We start from the raw sequence: 17,634 nt of genomic DNA, 5'->3' as shown, positions 1-17,634 counted from the left end.
CACTCCAGTGTTCTTGCCTGGAGAATCCCAGGGATGGGGGAGCCTGGTGGGCTGCCATCTTTGGGGCCGCACAGGGTCGGACACGACTGAAGCGACTTAGCAGTATGGAAGAGAAACATAGTCTAGAGAAGAGCAATACAATATAGGACATAAGTGTTGGAGTCAGAGAACGTTCTAGCTTTGCTACTTGCCAGCTGTAGGATCTTTGGCTGCTACTAAAGATGAATGTTTCCTCATCTTTCATGTAAGAGATAAGAATACCTAGTATTGGAGCTAGTTTTGAGGATTCAGTGATATGAGTTAAAGTGTTTATGCTAATAGATCCTTAATCATGGTGACTACTATTATTTTCATTCTTTGCTATTCAGAGCACTTAAAGGAAGTGAACAATGATCAAGGACTCATGTAATAAAATGTTCCAGATTGTTTTGTAATTAAGCATTATATAAATATTGAGTATCTTTGTATTATAGGCTCCATTACAGTAGGGGAAACAAAGGAGAATGAATTCATTTCCTATCCTCAAAGGATTCATAATCTAATAGGGAGTTAAGAATTATTGTACTCAATGTTAGTAAGAATGAGAGGTGGTGGGTGGTGGCGGTGGTGTATTCGCTAAGTCATGTCTGACTCTTGGGACCCCATGGACTGTAGCCTGCCAGGCTCCTCTGTCCATGGAATTTTCCAGGCAGGAATACTGGAGTGGGTTGCCATTTGCTTCTCCAAGAATGAGAGGTACCAGATGGGTATTGGATGTTCTTGAAGACTGAGTAGGCCTTTTCTAGGTAGAGATGACAGGAAGGGCATGCTTGGTTAAAAATGCAGCATAATTCTCATTTTATAATAGCACATAGTGGGTGAGTGGTGAGCCACCTGGTATGTTAGTGTTAGTTTCTCAATCATGCCAGACTCTTTGCGGCCCCATGGACTGTTAGCCCACCAAGCTCCTCTGTCCATGGAATTCTCCAGGCAAGAATGTTGGAGTGGGTAGCCACTCCCTTCTTCAGGGAATCTTCGAGATCCAGGGATTGAACCCAGGTCTGCATTGTAGGTGGATTCTCTACCATCTGAGCCACCAGGGAAGTTGAGCAGTCTGGTATATGTGGACTGTTTTACTCACTTTAGAAACTGAAACATAAGATAGGTTTGAATTGGTTCATTGAGAATTAATGAAGAAACTTTTAGTTCTCAGTACATGAAAAATTAAGATTTGATTTTTGTGTTCACAGATTCTAAGTTTTAGTTTGTGATTTGGTTTAAGTTCTTGGTACTCACTTGAGCTTCCCTGGTGACTCAGATGGTAAAGAATCCACCTGCAATGCAGGAGACCTGGGTTCAGTCCCTGGTTTGGGAAGATCCTCTGGAGGAGGGCATGACAGCCCACTCCAGTGTTCTTGCCTGGATAATCCCCATGGACAAAGGAGCCTGGTGGGCTATAGTCCATGGGGTTGCAAAGACTCAGACATGACATAGCGACTGAGCACAGCACAGCTATGTCTAGATTATCAGCTCTGAACTACTGTGACTTCTTTATTGTACAGGGAATTTTGGATTATAGAACTGAATTATTTTTTGGGGATTGTATCCTGACCACTTTGTGTTTACAGTAGGCAAAACTAGTGGGACAGTGAATTTATTTTCTATCTTTCATCTTTAAAGACTTCAGCATATATAATTGAAGAAGAACTGAAGGAGCAGCTAAGAAAGAAGCAAGAAGCTCTGAAGCGTTTTCAGAGACAAGTCAAAAGCCGAGTAAATCAGCAAATTAGGCTGAGGAAAAAGCAACAACTTCAGCGGTCTTATGAAGCTGTAAGTTCAAAAGTGAGCCTGAGTAAAGATTGGATGGAACATGTGTTTGTTATGGGAAATGCTATTAGGCAATAACAGAATCACCTTTTTTGAGCCCAGGCTTTGTATAATCTGATTAACTAGTGAGGGCAGTCGATTTGTAGGCAGAGAACCTGTTGTTTGTGTTTTCCTGTGTTGTTCTGACTACCTCTTTTGCTTTCACCAAATAGTAATAAATAATGTCAGAGTTTGGGCTGGGGTTTGAATTCTGGCTTTGCTCCCTACTAGCTATGTGACCTTTGGAGAAGGCAATGGCAACCCACTCCGGTACTCTTGCCTGGAAAATCCCATGGATGGAGGAGCCTGGTGGGCTGCAGTCCATGAGGTTGCTGGGACTGAGCGACTTCACTTTCACTTTTCACTTTCATGCATTGGAGAAGGAAATGGCAACCCACCCCAGTGTTCTTGCCTGGAGAATCCCAGGGACGGGGGATCCTGGTGGGCTGCCGTCTATGGGGTCGCACAGAGTCGGACACGACTGAAGCAACTTAGCAGCCACAGCAGCTATGTGACCTTGGGCCAAGTGCTTAAATTCTCTCAGCATGGTTTCTTTTTCTGTGAAGTGGGGATATAATACTTGTCCCACAGTGTTGTTTTGAGAATTAGATAATGTAGATTATTAGCACCCAGTAGGTACCTGGTAAATGTTAGTTTCTTTGCCAACTAAAATTTCCCATCCCTCTCACCAACCCTGGTTTTAAGACTTTTGGGCTGCTTGTAGATATTAGTTGATTATACTGGGCTGGGGGGAATCACTCTCAACTAGAGAATCTCATTCTTTCTTCTTTCGTCTAGGCAGAGAAAGAAGGCTCTATAGCCATGTACTCTTCAGATCCAGCACACTTAACTCCTAAAAGAACCAGCGTTTTTCCAAGCAATTTGAATGCTGCTATTGGAAGGGCCAGATTACCTCCTCCCCAGATGCTTGAGGGTGGAATAGAAGACCGAGAGAATCAGAGTGAACTGTTCCACCAACAAGCCCAGGCTGTAAGTACATTTTCATTTTATTTATGTCTCTGGTTTCTTTCTTTTTTTAGATATATGACATACCTGGCCTATGATGTAGAGATTAGGTGTCACATCAACTTGGATTTTTATCATGTCCCCCCCTTTTTTTACCTTTCTAAAGTGAAGATGAATGGGATGATGTTTATTTTTAATATATATTTAAAGTTATATAAGAGTCCTTTGGACAGCAAGAGGATCAAATCAGACAATCCTAAACGAAATCAACCCTGAATATTCAGTGGAAGGACTGATGCTGAAGCTGAAGCTCCACTACTTTGGCCACCTGATGTGAAGAGCCAACTCATTGGAAAAGACCCTGATGGTTGGGAAAGGTTGAGGGCAGGAAGAGAAGGGGGAGACAGAGGATGAGATGGTTGGATAGCATCACCGAGTCAATGGACATGAGTTTCAGCAAACTCCAGGAGATTGTGAAGGACAGGGAAGCCTGCATGCTATAGTCCGTGGGGTTGCAAAGAGTTGGACATGACTTAGTGACTGAACAACAGCAACAAAAATTTATATTTATTGATTGGACACTTATGATACCAAAGTATTCGAGTTCAAAACTTATGAAAAAAAGCTTTAAGTCAAAGAATGTAGATTTTCCAATTATACTTAAGTTGTTATGGGTAAGTGACTCTCAGTTTATAGCATATGGACAAAAGTGATTCCTAACCTCTATTCCACAAAGGTTCAGTACATATATGGGAATTTCACTGACTGTTTTTGTTTCTTTTTTCTGTCCCTCAGTCTGATTATCACAATAAATTGATCTATAAGTCAAGTAATAATAAGTAAACTCTAAATTGACATACTCACAAATTTTTAATATAATTTTTCGCTGATTGACTTTGTATACCTAATATTTAAAAATTAATCGCCATGAGTAGCTCCATCCACTCAAGTCACTTGATGCCATCTAATCAGCACCCCCACCCTGCTGACTGTACCTTGGCTTTTGTTCACTTGGTCACATTCTTCACCTTCGTTGTGGGAATAATCTTTCATCTTATCATTTTATTTTATTTCATTTTATTTAGTTCTACAAGTTTATTGCTACCAACTCATCTCCCTCCACCCTCCTCATGCGTATGTGCTCAGTCATGTAGCCCCATAGGCTGCAGCCCGCCAGACTCCTCTGTCCATGGACTTTTCCAGGCAAGAATACTGGAGTGGGTTGGCATTTCCTTCTCCTATCTTATCCTTTTAAAATGTAATCCAAAGTGTTAGTAAGAGGAGAAAAAAAATGTAGAAAGTTATGATTATGTGAAAATAAAAGTTGTGTGATACTAACATGCTTGGTCATAAATATAAAGCTAATCTTTTTGTGCTGTTAGGATAAATAGAGAAAGCTTTATAAGTACATGTGTGTTGAAATACTTTTTAAAAAGATTTTTTTCTCTTTCCCAGACTATGACTTTTTGTTGTTATTGTTTGGCTTGTAGTGATCATTTTTTATTTTCTTTTAAATATTATGAACAATTTACCAAGCCAGTATTTATTGAGCCAGACACTGCATAAAGTACAAAGGATAAAACATTGACCAAGACAGACACAGCCCTTGCTTTCATGGTGCTGGTAGCTATAAATCTCATTGTAGTGAGGCTTGTACTTCATCTGTATAATACTTAAATAGGACACATCAGTCCACAGATATTTGAATATACTGTGTTTGTTAAGCATTGTGGGGATACTAATGATATGTGAAATAGGACCTTTCATGGGTTTACATTTCCAAGTAGAGATACAAAGCTGCTGCTGCTAAGTCGCTTCAGTCGTGTCTGACTCTGTGCGACCCCATAGATAGCAGCCCACCAGGCTCCCCGTCCCTGGGATTCTCCAGGCAATAACACTGGAGTGGGTTGCCATTTCCTTCTCCAATGCATGAAAGTGAAAAGTGAAAGTGAAGTCGCTCAGTCGTGTCCGACTCTTAGCGAACCCATGGACTGCAGCCCACCAGACTCCTCCGTCCATGCGATTTTCCAGGCAAGAGTACTGGAGTGGGGTGCCATTGCCTTCTGTGAGATTCAAAGCTAACAGACTCCGAATCTGTTGGTTAATAATATGGAAATATTTGCTGCATTTGGTGATAAATCTGTGCAGTGGAAGTTCAAAAATGTTTTAATTCTAAAGAAATAGTTAGGGAAGAATTCTTGGAGGAGGTGGAATTGAGCTGTATATTTTGAACTGGTAAACTGAGTTGAATTGGTAAATTAAAAAGAATTTTAAGATAGGAACAGTAAAAAGTCTAGAATATAAAAGTTTTTATACCCTGTTTTGTTTTTTTTTTTTTCTTTTTGGGCTGGGCCTTGGGGCTTGTGGGATCTTCTTGTTCCCTGACCAGGGATCAAATCCATGCTGTTTGCTGTAGAAGCAAGGAGTCCTAACCATTAGACCACCAGGGAAGTCCCGACCCTGTTTTTTTCTTTAAAGAAGATGAGCTACTGAGGAATATTCAGTGACTTAAACTACTCTAAGCCTATAAACTTTTGCTTATGCAATCTGTGACAATAGAAGCTCAATTTTTTTTTTTAATCTTACTGTTTCTGTTGCACTTTCTATCCACTAGATGTCACTGAGAACTAGACAGTGAGACAGTGTCCAAAGCACTAACTCCTTTGGGACAGCTCCAGGCCAACTGGGACAGCTGGTCACCCTGTCTCTACGTGTGTTCACTCTTCTTTACTTACTTTTCTACTACTAACTGGTATTCTCATCATCACAGCTCCAAAACTTTGGCATACTTATAACTCCTTTAGCCTCTTTGTATGCATGTTCATTTTACATAAATTATGTAAAATGAACATTTAACAAATAGGGGGATTTGTAAGCCCACAAACTTAGTAGCTTAAAATGACAACAACTTTTTCTCTCACAGTTGTGGAGACCAGAAGTCCAAAATCAGTTTCACTGAGCCAAAATCAAGGTGTCTGCAGGGATATGCTCCTTCCACAGATTCTAGGGAAAATTTGTTCTTTGACTCTTCAAGCTTTTGGTGTCTGCTGGCATTCCTTTGCTTGCGGCCACATCAAACCAATCTTTGGCTCCATCTTCATATCATCTTTTCTGTATGTCTAGTTTTCCTCTATCTGTTTTATAAAAACCACTTGTGATGGCTTTTAGTGTTGGTCTAGATAATCCAAGATTATCTCATCTCAGGATCCTCAACTTAATCACATGTGCAAAGGCCCTTTCTCCTTATAAAGTAACAATTACAAGTCTAAGGAATTAAGACCTGATACCTTTGTGTGCGTGCTAAGTCGCTTCAGTTGTGTCCAACTCTTTGGGACACCATGGACTATAGCCTGCCAGGCTCCTCTGTCTGTGGTATTCTCCAGGCAGAAATACTGGGTGGGTTGCCACACTCTTCTCCAGGGGGTCTTCCTGATTGAGGAATCAAACCCACATCTTTTGTACATCCTGCATTAGCAGATGGGTTCTTTTACCATTGATGCCGCTTGGGAAGCCCCTTGATATCTTTGGGTGACTGTTACTCAGCATACTACATCCTAATAGCAGGTCATTGAAAGGGCTTTTGGGTTGATTTAATGACAGAGAAACTGAATGTTAGATATAGTCCAATTGCTGGACCAGCTGAAATATCCTGCTTAAGGGACTAAAGTCAGTCTGCGATTCTAATAGAGGTTGGACTTGATGGAAAATGAAGACTACATAACTCTTATTTTAAATCTGTCACACCAAGTATTTTGCATCCTTGGTCCCATTATACAGGGCAGTTATGTCTGCCATACCTGACAGTGAGTTAAAGCAGGCCTGTTCTTGGCTCTATTTTTTCATAACTTCAACTGCAAATATACTGTGTCTTATTGCATTGTAATTAACTCTATCTTGGGGAGTTGGTGATGGACAGGGAGGCCTGGCGTGCTGCAATTCACGGGGTCGCAAAGAGTTGGACACGACTGAGCAACTGAACTGGACTGACCCCTTTAGCTACTCTACTAACTAAATTTAGCTACTCTATGGTGAAGTCGCTCAGTCGTGTCCGACTCTTTGTGACCCCATGGACTGTAGCCCACCAGGCTTCTTAGTCCATGGAATTTTCCAGGCAAGAGTACAGGAGTGGGTTGCCATTTCCTTCTCCAGGGGATCCTCCCAACCCAGGGATTGAACCCGGGTCTCCCACACTGCAGGCAGATGCTTTATCGTCTGAGCCACCAGGGAAGCCCAGCTACTCTACTCTAACTAAATTTAAAAGTCCTCCTTTTAATAGAATAGAGTATAATGTTTCAAGCTGGTTTCTCTGGCTAGAGGTATAGACTTTCTTAGAAGCAAGGTCAAAACAGAGGTAATACGCTGTAAGGAAACTGGACTGGTAACAAGAGAGAATTTTCATCTCTAGTCACTATTAGTAAATACCATAAAATATTTGTTATTTATATCTGTAAACCATAATCATTATTTCCCTTTAAGGAAGAAATGATGTCATTAAACTTTCACTGGATGGGTTGAAATTGGTCCTGGCTTTGCCATAATTTCACTGAATTGTTTAAGGATACACTTTCCTGGATTTTCCTTAAAGGAACATTCTGTGCAAATATGTGAAATATAAAATAGGCAGTGCTTCTCTGAAAAAGAAATCAAAGTAGGTGCTTACTGAAACTGCTAGGTAGAAATACGGAATAAACACAAAATTAACATATTTGATATTAATATTTATTACTAATTGTTGTCTAGAGTACTTGAAACAAATTGGTTCTGTTGAGATGTTTGCGTTTGTGTTCTAAATTAATGTAGGAAGGCTTCCTGGAAGAAGAGACATTTAAGAAAAGACAAGTAAGTACAGTCTTCAAATGTTACAGGTGAAAAAGGAGCCCGTGTAAATAAGAAAAAACAATTTTAGGGAAGTAGGAATGATAAAAGTGATCAGGCATGCAAGGACCAGTTGAAGAAATAACTCTTTATTAAGAAGATGGATAAAAGGTAAAGAATATCTGCTGAAGCATTTCCAAATTCAGATCTTTAGGTTCTAATATTTTTGTGTACTTACTTAATATAAAGCATACATTATTAAAAAATGATTTGAGTAACAGCACTTAAATCAAGTTATGAAATGCAGTCTCTTAGAATAATAAAACAGTGTTGTAAAAGCTTATCAGCACATCAGAAAGTCTTCTTTGCAGGTAATCCTCTGGTCTCAGGTCTGGCATTTTTTAATAATAGGGGCCTGTTTTCCTGTTGGAACACTTAGTGAATCTGGTATTAAGACTGTAGCCTGTTTTTGTTTTCTTTTTTTCCCTTTTCCTTGGCAGCTTAGTCAAAGCATGAAACAAGCACGTCACCGGCTGGCATCATTTAAAACTGTGAATCAGAAAGATGCACCAGAGTTTCCAGATGATAAAAAGAAAAGCTTTCCCACCCAGGAGGTAACCTAAGTTCTCATGAGTTGTTTCTAAAAATACAGGTGAAAAATAGGATAAAGATTAATTTATACCTCAGCATTATTTAGAACTGAAAAATAATTGGAAATGACCTTAATTTTCCAATAGTAGGGAGTGGTCTACAAACATGATATATCCATATATAGCTGTTATCAAAAATATCATGCTTTCAAAGGATATTTGAAGCCTTGGGAAAGTGTTTGTGATATAAAGGTAAAAGGAAAAAGTAGGATATAAATTAGATATAGTATAAGCTCAATTTAAAAAATTCATCCAATAAATATTTATGGACTATCTGTAGTTTCCAGGCATTGTTCTAGAAGCAGAACTTAACAGCAATGAAAAGATCCCTCAAGGAGCTCCTGTGCTAGTAGGGAAGCATATTCTTAAACAAGCGCATAAATACAGAATATTGTTTCCAATGATAAGTGTAAGGCAAAATATCGAGATGGGGAGAGAATGCTATATGCATAGACAAAGACCTGAAAAGAAATGAACCAAGAGGTTCATGCTGATGATTTCTGGGTAGTGTTATTACAAGTGATTTTTTTTCTTTTTTTTAATCATAGAAATTTTCCGTAATGTATATATTTTAAATTTTAATCAGGAAGGAAGAGGTCAATGGCATTTTTTTTAAAAAAGGAAATTCTCTTGGTTTTTTGGATTTTTTTTTTTCACCATACCAAACAGCATGAGGAACTTCCCTGACCAGGAATTGAACCTGTGCCTTCTGCAGGAGAAGCATGGAGTGTTAACCACTAGACCACCAGGGAAGTCCAGAAAGAAATTCTTTTGTTTCAAAATATAGAATAACTTTCTGGACGTCCTGGTATATATTTTACCATAGTGAAAATAAAGACTGTGATTGCAGTGAGAAAAGCTATAGAATAAAGTTAGATCGAATTGGAACCTAAATATTAAGTTAGAGTTAAAAGAATATTTAAAGCCATGCTTATAAAATCACATTGTTTTGGTGTCTCCTTATTTCCATATTCACAAATTTGGATCCTAAACCAGTATATTTCCCTGTGTTTACTTAATTTTGGAAGTTTTGATAGGCAGCATCGATAAAATGGATTATTAATCAGTCTTTTTTTTACTCTTTTTTGGTACCTTTACCAGCTGTCTCTTGTTTAGTTCTCTCTCAGTTTTCCTACCTAATTGGTATTTTTTTTTTACATTTTCCTAGATTACATATATGTTTATATTTTATTTTTGTATTTTTTCCTTGAGTATCTCAGTGCAACCAGCAACTATCAAAGACATGCCTCTATGTTTGTAGTTAGTAGAATACTTCCTCTATAGTGATAATTAAGAAACTTATAGTTAAATATGGACTTCCCTGTAGCTCAGATGGTAAAGAATGTGCCTGTAATGCAAGAGATCTGGGTTTGATCACTGGGTCAGGAAGATCCCTGGAGAAGGAAAGTGGCAATCCACTGCAGTATTCTCGCCTGGAGAATCCCGTGGACAGAGTAGCCTGGCGGGCTACCGTCCATGTGGTCACAAACAGCTGGACACGGCCAAGTGACTGGCACACGTCGTGAAATGTGAAAAGCAAGTAGGCATGGGTGTGCCGAGTATTGCGTTCCACCTTGGATGCATTAAGTGTGCTTACCTCTAGGATTGCATTGTTGTGACTCAAGACACAGTTTCATTTGTAACTAAATTCTTGCCTTGGTTTCTTGACAATTTTCATACCTCTTCCGCAGATTTGGCAGTACTGTAGTTTTGGTCCATAAGACTGACTTCCTGGTACTGCGAAAAGGAAATGGTTGGACCCAGTTTATTTAAACCAGAAAAAGAAGGATGACCAGATCCCAGAGACTGATACTTTATAACCTTTCAATTGGTGTTTTTCCAAAAAGAGTACTGTTCCTAGGTCTGACTGAAATAATTATCCAATAGAAGGGAGGAGGTTAAGTCTTTTATAACATCCTTGTATAAACCAGTTTTATACGTCAAAGGTGCCATTTAAGTGTAGTTCATTATGATAATGATGAACTCTGGTCTAGCTGCTTGCTTTCAAATAATGCATGTGCTATTTCAGATAAAGTACCACAAACAAATCTATGCCATATAATTGACAGCGAAATTTTTCTTATCGAGTATGTAGTCTTTGCTTTAAATCTGAATAGTTCTACCCACTCAGTTGTGAGCAGGAGGAATCTGCTGGTCAGAAAGGAGAACAGCCTATAACCCAGTTGAGCTCTGGTTTCATTTGCTTGTTAGACTTATTTTTACTGACATTAGAATCTGTTTGGTTGTTACCGTTGTTCTAGATTTAGAGATACACGTGGAAGATAGGTTTGTTTGCCCACTGTTAGATCACCAAGACAAAATTATAAGCATTCTGAAGTTGTTACTGGCTAGGATAGGGCAAATTGCAAAGAAAGTTAAAGTATTCTACTATCTTATTTCACTCCTTACGTTTGTTATGTAAATGGTTTGTTTGTATACTTGAACTAGAACTCTATTCTGTATTAGATTACCATAAACTGGTAAGATTGTATCAGATATTTCACAAAAACTCAACTTAGTGTTATGAGCATATTGCTTTCTCTAGACCATTTGTATTTGTATTAGTTTTTCTTTTTTGCAGAAAGCACTTTGTAGGAAGCCATCATTTACCAGGATAAATATAGGTGTAAGAGGAGAACTGCCCTTGGAGGTCCATCAAGGTCTTTTAACTCCTGCAGATTACCAGAAATTTATGGATGATCAGGTAGGTAAATATAAAGAGTAGAGGGGAAAAAAGATGCCCTGTTATAACTAACCATACAAGATGGAATTAAGTACTGAGATTATAATATCCAATAATTTTTTTCTAATGGTTTTATTGAGCTATAATTCCCATACCACACAGTCTACCTACTTTAAAGTGTACTCTTCAGTGGTTTTTGGTATATTCACAGGATTGTGCAACCATCATGTGAAGTCGCTTAGTCATGTCTGACTCTTTGCCATCCCATGGACTGTAACCTAACAGGCTTCTCTGTCCATGGGATTTTACAGGCAAGAGTACTGGAGTGGGTTGCCATGTGCAACCATCACCACAATCTAATTTAGAAGATTCTCATTATCCCTAAAAGAAACACTGTACCCATTAACTGTCACTCTCTAGTCCCTTCCTGTTTCTGTCCCCAGTACTAAACAACCACTAAGCTACTTTCTGTCTCTGTAGATTTGCTTATTCTGGGCATTTCATGTAAATGTATGTGTCATATAAATGGAATAGTATAAAATGGGGCTTTTGTGACTGACTTCTTTTACTTTGCTTAATGTATTCAGAGTTTATCCACCTTGTAGCATGTATCAGTACATCAGTATATTACACTTGGTATATCCATTCATCAGTTAATAGACATTTGGATTTTTTCCACTTAGCTTTTATGCATAATTGTGCTGTAAGCAGTTACATGTATTTGGGTGAACATTCATTTTTCTAGTTATGGAATTTCTGGGTCACATAGTAACTCTTTGCCTAATATTTTGAGGAACTGTCAAGCTGTTTTCCATTAGCAATATATGAGGTTTCCAGTTTCTCCACATCCTCTTCAATCGTTGTTGTTGCCCATCTTTTTATAGCCTCCTAAGTAGGTTTGGAGTGGCATTTCACCATACTTTTAATTTGTATTTTCCTGATGACTAATGATCTTGAGTATCTTTTCATGTGCTTATTGCCCATTTATTTATCTCTCTTGAAGAAAAATCTGTGTTCAGATGCAGTACCATTTTTAAGTTGGGTTGTCTTTTTATTATCAAGTTGTAAGAATTCTTTGGGCTTCCCTGTGGCTCGGCAATAAGGGATCCACCTGCAGTGCAGGAGACACAGCTTTGATCTCTGAGTTGGGAAGATCCTCTGGAGAAGGAAATGGCAACCCACTCCAGTATTCTTGCCTGGGAAATCCCATGGACAGAGGAGCCTGGTGGGCTACAGTCCAGGGGGTTGCAAGTTACATGATTTGCAAGTATTTTCTCCCATTCTCTGGGTTGTTGTTTCATTTTTTCGTGTGTATGTGTGCGAGAAGCCTCTTTATTGGGGTCCCTTCCTTTATTGGTGTAAGAACAAAAGTTCCAAATTAACTATGTCACTGCTTTATTCTCATAATAGATTTTTTTATCCAATTCTTTTGAAATTTTAGACTCATTTGTAAATATATCTTTCTACATTAAAACTACTCCTCATCTCACAAAGACCCCACTTACCTTTGATTTCTATGGACACATTTTCAATTACTCATTTTATCCACTATACAAAAAAATCCCACCATTTTGTAAGCAGTTTAAAGGCCCTCAAACAACTATCCACCAATTCATCAAAAGAAAATTACCAAAATAACAAATCTTTTTAAAACAATAAAAAATTTCTGTTTCTAAAACCGTATTTACAAGACTGACATTCCATCAACATAACAATGAAATTGTATCAACATTGCCATCAATGTAAATATTCATTTCACTTTTTTAATGCTATCATTTTTTAGCACAAAATTTTTAGTTTTGGTGTCATCTAACTTACCTGTTTTTCTTTTGCTGCTTGTGCTATGGTGTAGGATCTATTAAACCATCGCTTAATTCTACGTGTTCTAAGAATTTTATAATTTTAGCTCTTATAATCCATTTGGAGTTTTTTTTTATATGTAGTGTGAGGAAGAATTCTAACTTAATTCTTTTACATGCATTCTTGTTTCTACCTGTAATAGATACATTTGTTTGTTTTTCCATTTTTGTTTGTATGTTCTTTAGGAACCTGAGGAATCTTCATCTGTTATGATAGATAAGAAAGGGAAAAAGCATTTGTCTTGGGGGGACCAGGAGGCTCTCTTTCCTGAAGACAAAGATATACCTTTCAGCAGAGCTCAGGTAAAGCAGAGGGAAGGGAGATGGTATAATAGAAATGAAAGTAATTATGATTTGGACTTGAGCTGTTGGTATTCTTGTGCCTGGTTTGGGATTGTAGATTCAGGTTCTGTTGAGCAAAGACTGTAATTTTGCATTTTATCTTAGTAATTTGTTTGACTACCATATCCTTTTAAGATTATTTTAGGAATCTCACAGAAAACCTGAGTGTTACTGCTACATGGCATTCTATATTCAATGTTCCTGTTCACTTTTAGAAAGTACAGTTCAAAACCCCACTATTTGATGTGATAGAAGAGGAAGAAGTAAAGCAGTTACATCAGGACGTTTTGCCAGAAGCCCAGGATTATCTTCCAGAAGCTCAGGGGGATTTGACGAGTGTCCTTGATGTTGAGTGGGAAGCCCAGCGCTGTGAGCCGAGACTCAGTACCCAGCATATCGACCTGGAAGGCCACACTGTTGAGCCCAAAGCCCAGGCCATTAAGACAAAAACTAAGAGTTGTATCCTGAAAGACCAGACTGTTGGACTAGAAGATGGGGATATTGCCTTGGAAGTGCAAGATTTTCCACTCCAAAATCAGACTTTTCTACCCACAGATCAGCACATTCTCCCCAAAGACCAGAATATTCAACCTGAATGTCAGGACCAGGATTTTCTACCCAGTGATCAGGTAAAATAAAATGGAAAGAAGATACAACAAAAAGAAATAAGCATGTTAAGGCTTGTAGTGGGATTTGCAAGAACTATTGCAGCTGATTTAGAGAGTCATAGTTGGGGAAGAAATAACTTGTCTGATTGATTTCTTACATGTCCAGCATTCTTATTAAGTGTTAAAATTCTTAGCAGCAGCATATTACCCCTGTCTGGACAATTTACTTTTTAAAAAAACTTTCTTTGTTAGATGAAGTATTTCTCGCAGCTTTTGTCTGTTTTGAGAGCTGAAAGATGGGAAAAAAGAGTAGATCACAAGTGTCCCAACAGTATTTTTAACCCAGGTCCCAAGGCCAGCCCTCCAGCAGAGATTGATTAGACTAAGAGGAAAAGAAAGGGATCAACAGGAAGTAAATTACTTAGGGCTGTGGCTAGGCTTATGTGGCATAGAGTATAGTGTATTAACTTATTCTCTTAAGATGATGGCCTCAGTTAACTTCTGAATTCTCACTGCAACCTAAAGTATTATTGATTACCTTGTGTTTCTTAACTGAATAACTGCTATTTATATTTGTTCTTTTTTAGAAAGCAGATTTGAAGCCAGCAGTATCAATGTTGATAGGTAGGAGTCAGGGAGAGGTGTTTCCTCTGGATATCTGTCAGGATCTTTTACACAGGCGTGAAGATGAGGCCTTCATCAGTGGCAAGGCAGAGCAGAAAAAGGAGAGAACATGAGGAATTGCATTATTTGGGCTTAGTTTGGAACTTTTCAAGATTGTTCTCAGAGAGATTTCAGGAAGTGTGGTTTGTGTTTTATTCCATATTGTTTCACATCATCTGGAGTTGAAAAAATTACTGTAAGGTTTCTAATAAAGCCTGGACTATTATTTCTATTATTTCATGTTACTCCCGTTGAACAATTGACAATTTATGTTTTTTTTTTGTCTTTTAGAAGGTATGCTTCAAGGAGACATACTGTGATATGAATGAGAAAGGGAGAAAAGACTTTTCTCTGGCAAGTTATCAATATCTGCCTCCTAAACTTCAGTACCAGGCTTCCATCAGAGATCAGGTAGAGCTCAATCAAAAAGATATAGATGCGGGACTTCCCTGGCGGTCCAGTGGGCTTCTGTTGTGGCTCAGACTTTAAAGAGTCTGCCTGCAATGCGAGAGTTCTGGGTTCTGTCCCTGGGTTGGGAAGATCCCCTGGCAGAGGAAATAGCAACCCACTCCAGTGTTCTTGCCTGGAGAAACCCATGCACGCAGGAGCCTGGCGGGCTATAGTCCATGAGGTCACAGAGTCGGACACGACTGAGTGACAACACTATTCTAGTGGTAAAGACTCTGCACTTCGACTGCAGGGGGTGCAATTCAATCCTTGATTGAGGAACTAAGATCTCACATGCTCTGAGGTGTGCCCCTACTCCCCATCCTGCAAAAAAAAAAAAAAAGAGATAGATGGAAAAAAAGTAACTGGATTTTATACATTTCCAACAATTGGTAATGTGAAATATAGAATCAGACCCTTGTTTAGTGAACTGTATCAATCAAAGCAGTTCTGTCATTCAGAAGGCTGATAAATCATACTTGTATTCTTATTGTGGAATCAGACGATTTTAGTTTATTATTTTGGTGAGGCATTGTTCCCACAGGTATACTGCTCTTACATGAACAATGTAGGGGAATTAGCAGATTCTAAATTACTTAAATTTTGAGGAGGTTGTCAGACTGTTCTGTGAATGTTTCGGGATTAAAAAGTAAGATCTATAGACTTGGGTTAAAAGTTTAACATCCCTGTTCAAACTAAAATGTATCAGAATACCCTCATGTGGTACCATTTCTCTGGCGTTCTCACTGAAGCCCAGAGTGTTAAGGTTAGCATGTTGCCCTGGTTAGACGATTTGTTTTCTGTTTTTGTTGTTTCCTTTAAACGTATTTCTGAAGCAACTGTCATCTCTAATGCGAGAAGAAAGATGAATTGACTCTGGGGTGTCATCAGTATATTCAACCTAAAATGTAAGACCCGCCCCCCTCCCCCCAGAGAGCAGGTAGAGCAGAAGACAGTGGGAACTCTGTCTACTTTCTAAAAAAGTAACTGCAGATGGTGACTGTAGCCATGAAATTAAAAGACGCTTGCTCCTTGGGAGAAAAGTTAGGACCAACCTAGACAGCATATTAAAGAGCAGATATATTACTGGAAGAAAAGTTATGACCAACCTAGACAGCATATTAAAGAGCAGATATATTACTTTACCAGCAAAGGTCCGTCTAGTCAAAGCTATGTTTTTTCCAGTAGTCATGTATGGATGTGAGAGTTGGACTACAAAGAAAGCTGAGCACCCAAGAATTGATGCTTTTGAACTGTGGTGTTGGAGAAGACTTTTGAGAATCCTTGGACTACAAAGAGATCCAACCAGTCCATCCTAAAGGAAATCAGTCCTGAATATTCATTGGAAGGACTGCTGCTGAAGCTGAAACTCCAACACTTTGGCCACCTGATGCGAAGAGCTGACTCATTTGAAAAGACCCTGATGCTGGGCAAGATTGAAGGCAGGAGGAGAAGGAGATGACAGAGGATGAGATGGTTGAATGGCATCACCGACTCAATGGACATGAGTTTGAATAAACTCCAGGAGTTGGTGATAGACAGGGAGACCTGGCGTGCTGCAGACCATGGGGTTGCAAAGAGTCGGACATGACTGAGCGACTGAACTGAACTGAACTGAGATTACTTAAGATTTGGGCTAGAGCTTGTCAAGCTAGCTTGTATGTAGGCTGCATAGAATTAAAGCTTCTGGCATTAGGCTAAGAGTATGATGTCTTCAGTTATTTCAAAATGTGTCAGATCTAAAGAGAGTCCAGGTGACAAAGCATAAGTCTGTCATTTGGGCCAAATAAGAGGTAGAGTTTACTTGTATAATATTGATTGGTTGTCAGTAAATAGTTCTTGGTAAACTCAAGTCCTTCAGTAAATTTGGCTTTGAACATTTAGTCTTCTATACATTGAAGGAATTCTACTCTTGGGCAGCTGAAGCAGTATACCAAAGCCAGACATCCAGTTTGCAGACCAATTATGATGAAGAACAAAACAAGCTGTTTGCCACTCAAAACTTCCCAGACTTCACCACTTCTGTTGTTTATGCATGGAATTATCGGGGACATTGAGTAGGCGTGCTTAAGGGAAGTAACACAAGCTTATTTCCTGGCTTTACCTGAGAAAATGTTGGCAACTTTATAAAGATATTTTCTTGTTTCCTTATCTTATTCTAAATGTGTTGTTGAATAAAGAGTTACCCCATGCAAAAAAAGAAAAAGAAAAAGCCAGAATAATCTAGGATTTGCTTTCAAATACTCTAGGAATAATGTGGGAGAAAAGATATATGAAAAAACATGATGTTGCTAATTGCTGGGTGATGGGTATCTTTAGATTCCTTATACTATTTTTTTTTCTACTTTGATGTATGTTTGGAAATTTTATATTAAATACATGCATGCACACACCTGTTAAATTATCCTCCCCTAGTATCATTATTTTGGGTTGTCACTGAAGTATACAGTACTATTATTAAACTACTATTATTATTTAATAGGTTATTAAATAATAACCTGTTATTTTTGCTCAATTAGTTTTGTATTTTGTTGTTCCTTTAGAGCAAGTGTATTATGCAACCCTCATGTTTCAAGAAATCGGAGCTTGGAAGAGGAATTGCTTCTGGAGTGTGGTTGGTATGTCTCACCCAGTGTTCAAGACCTAGCCTTTCCCAGAGAGTAAGTAGAACAGAATATAGTGGGGAGTAAGTTACAGTAGATTCCTTAGGTTTGAATTCCAGATTGGCAGGGCAAAGTCATAACTGCTTCAGGGGT

General features: G+C 38.6%; 1 protein-coding gene across 35 annotated transcripts in view; it reads left to right on the top strand.

Moving 5' to 3' along the window:
• The window catches only part of CCDC15 (coiled-coil domain containing 15), a 49,300-nt gene that overhangs the window by 1,512 nt on the left and 30,154 nt on the right, over nucleotides 1-17,634 (top strand). For 17 of the 35 annotated variants that reach the window (XR_015157304.1, XR_015157300.1, XR_015157302.1 and 14 more), the window contains exons 3-10: nucleotides 1,660-1,809; nucleotides 2,644-2,835; nucleotides 8,127-8,240; nucleotides 10,858-10,980; nucleotides 13,005-13,121; nucleotides 13,376-13,789; nucleotides 14,723-14,842; nucleotides 17,422-17,496. Coding sequence is in view for 19 of the 35 variants with exons in the window: in XM_086382964.1 (XP_086239090.1) it covers nucleotides 1,660-1,809; nucleotides 2,644-2,835; nucleotides 8,127-8,240; nucleotides 10,858-10,980; nucleotides 13,005-13,121; nucleotides 13,376-13,789; nucleotides 14,723-14,842; nucleotides 17,422-17,496 (1,305 nt within the window). In the remaining 16 variants the exon portion in view is untranslated. Of the gene's footprint in view, nucleotides 1-1,659; nucleotides 1,810-2,643; nucleotides 2,836-8,126; nucleotides 8,241-10,857; nucleotides 10,981-13,004; nucleotides 13,122-13,375; nucleotides 13,790-14,722; nucleotides 14,843-16,063; nucleotides 17,497-17,634 lie in introns of all 35 variants that reach the window. The other 18 variants (XR_015157303.1, XR_015157305.1, XM_086382969.1 and 15 more) reach the window with 5 other exon arrangements.

The sequence above is a fragment of the Bos grunniens genome, chromosome 29, assembly GCF_055505025.1.
Source record: "Bos grunniens cultivar Pamir isolate PY7600 chromosome 29, Bosgru_T2T1.0, whole genome shotgun sequence".
NCBI lineage: Eukaryota > Metazoa > Chordata > Mammalia > Artiodactyla > Bovidae > Bos > Bos grunniens.
This window is presented reverse-complemented; position numbering and strand designations above follow the sequence as displayed.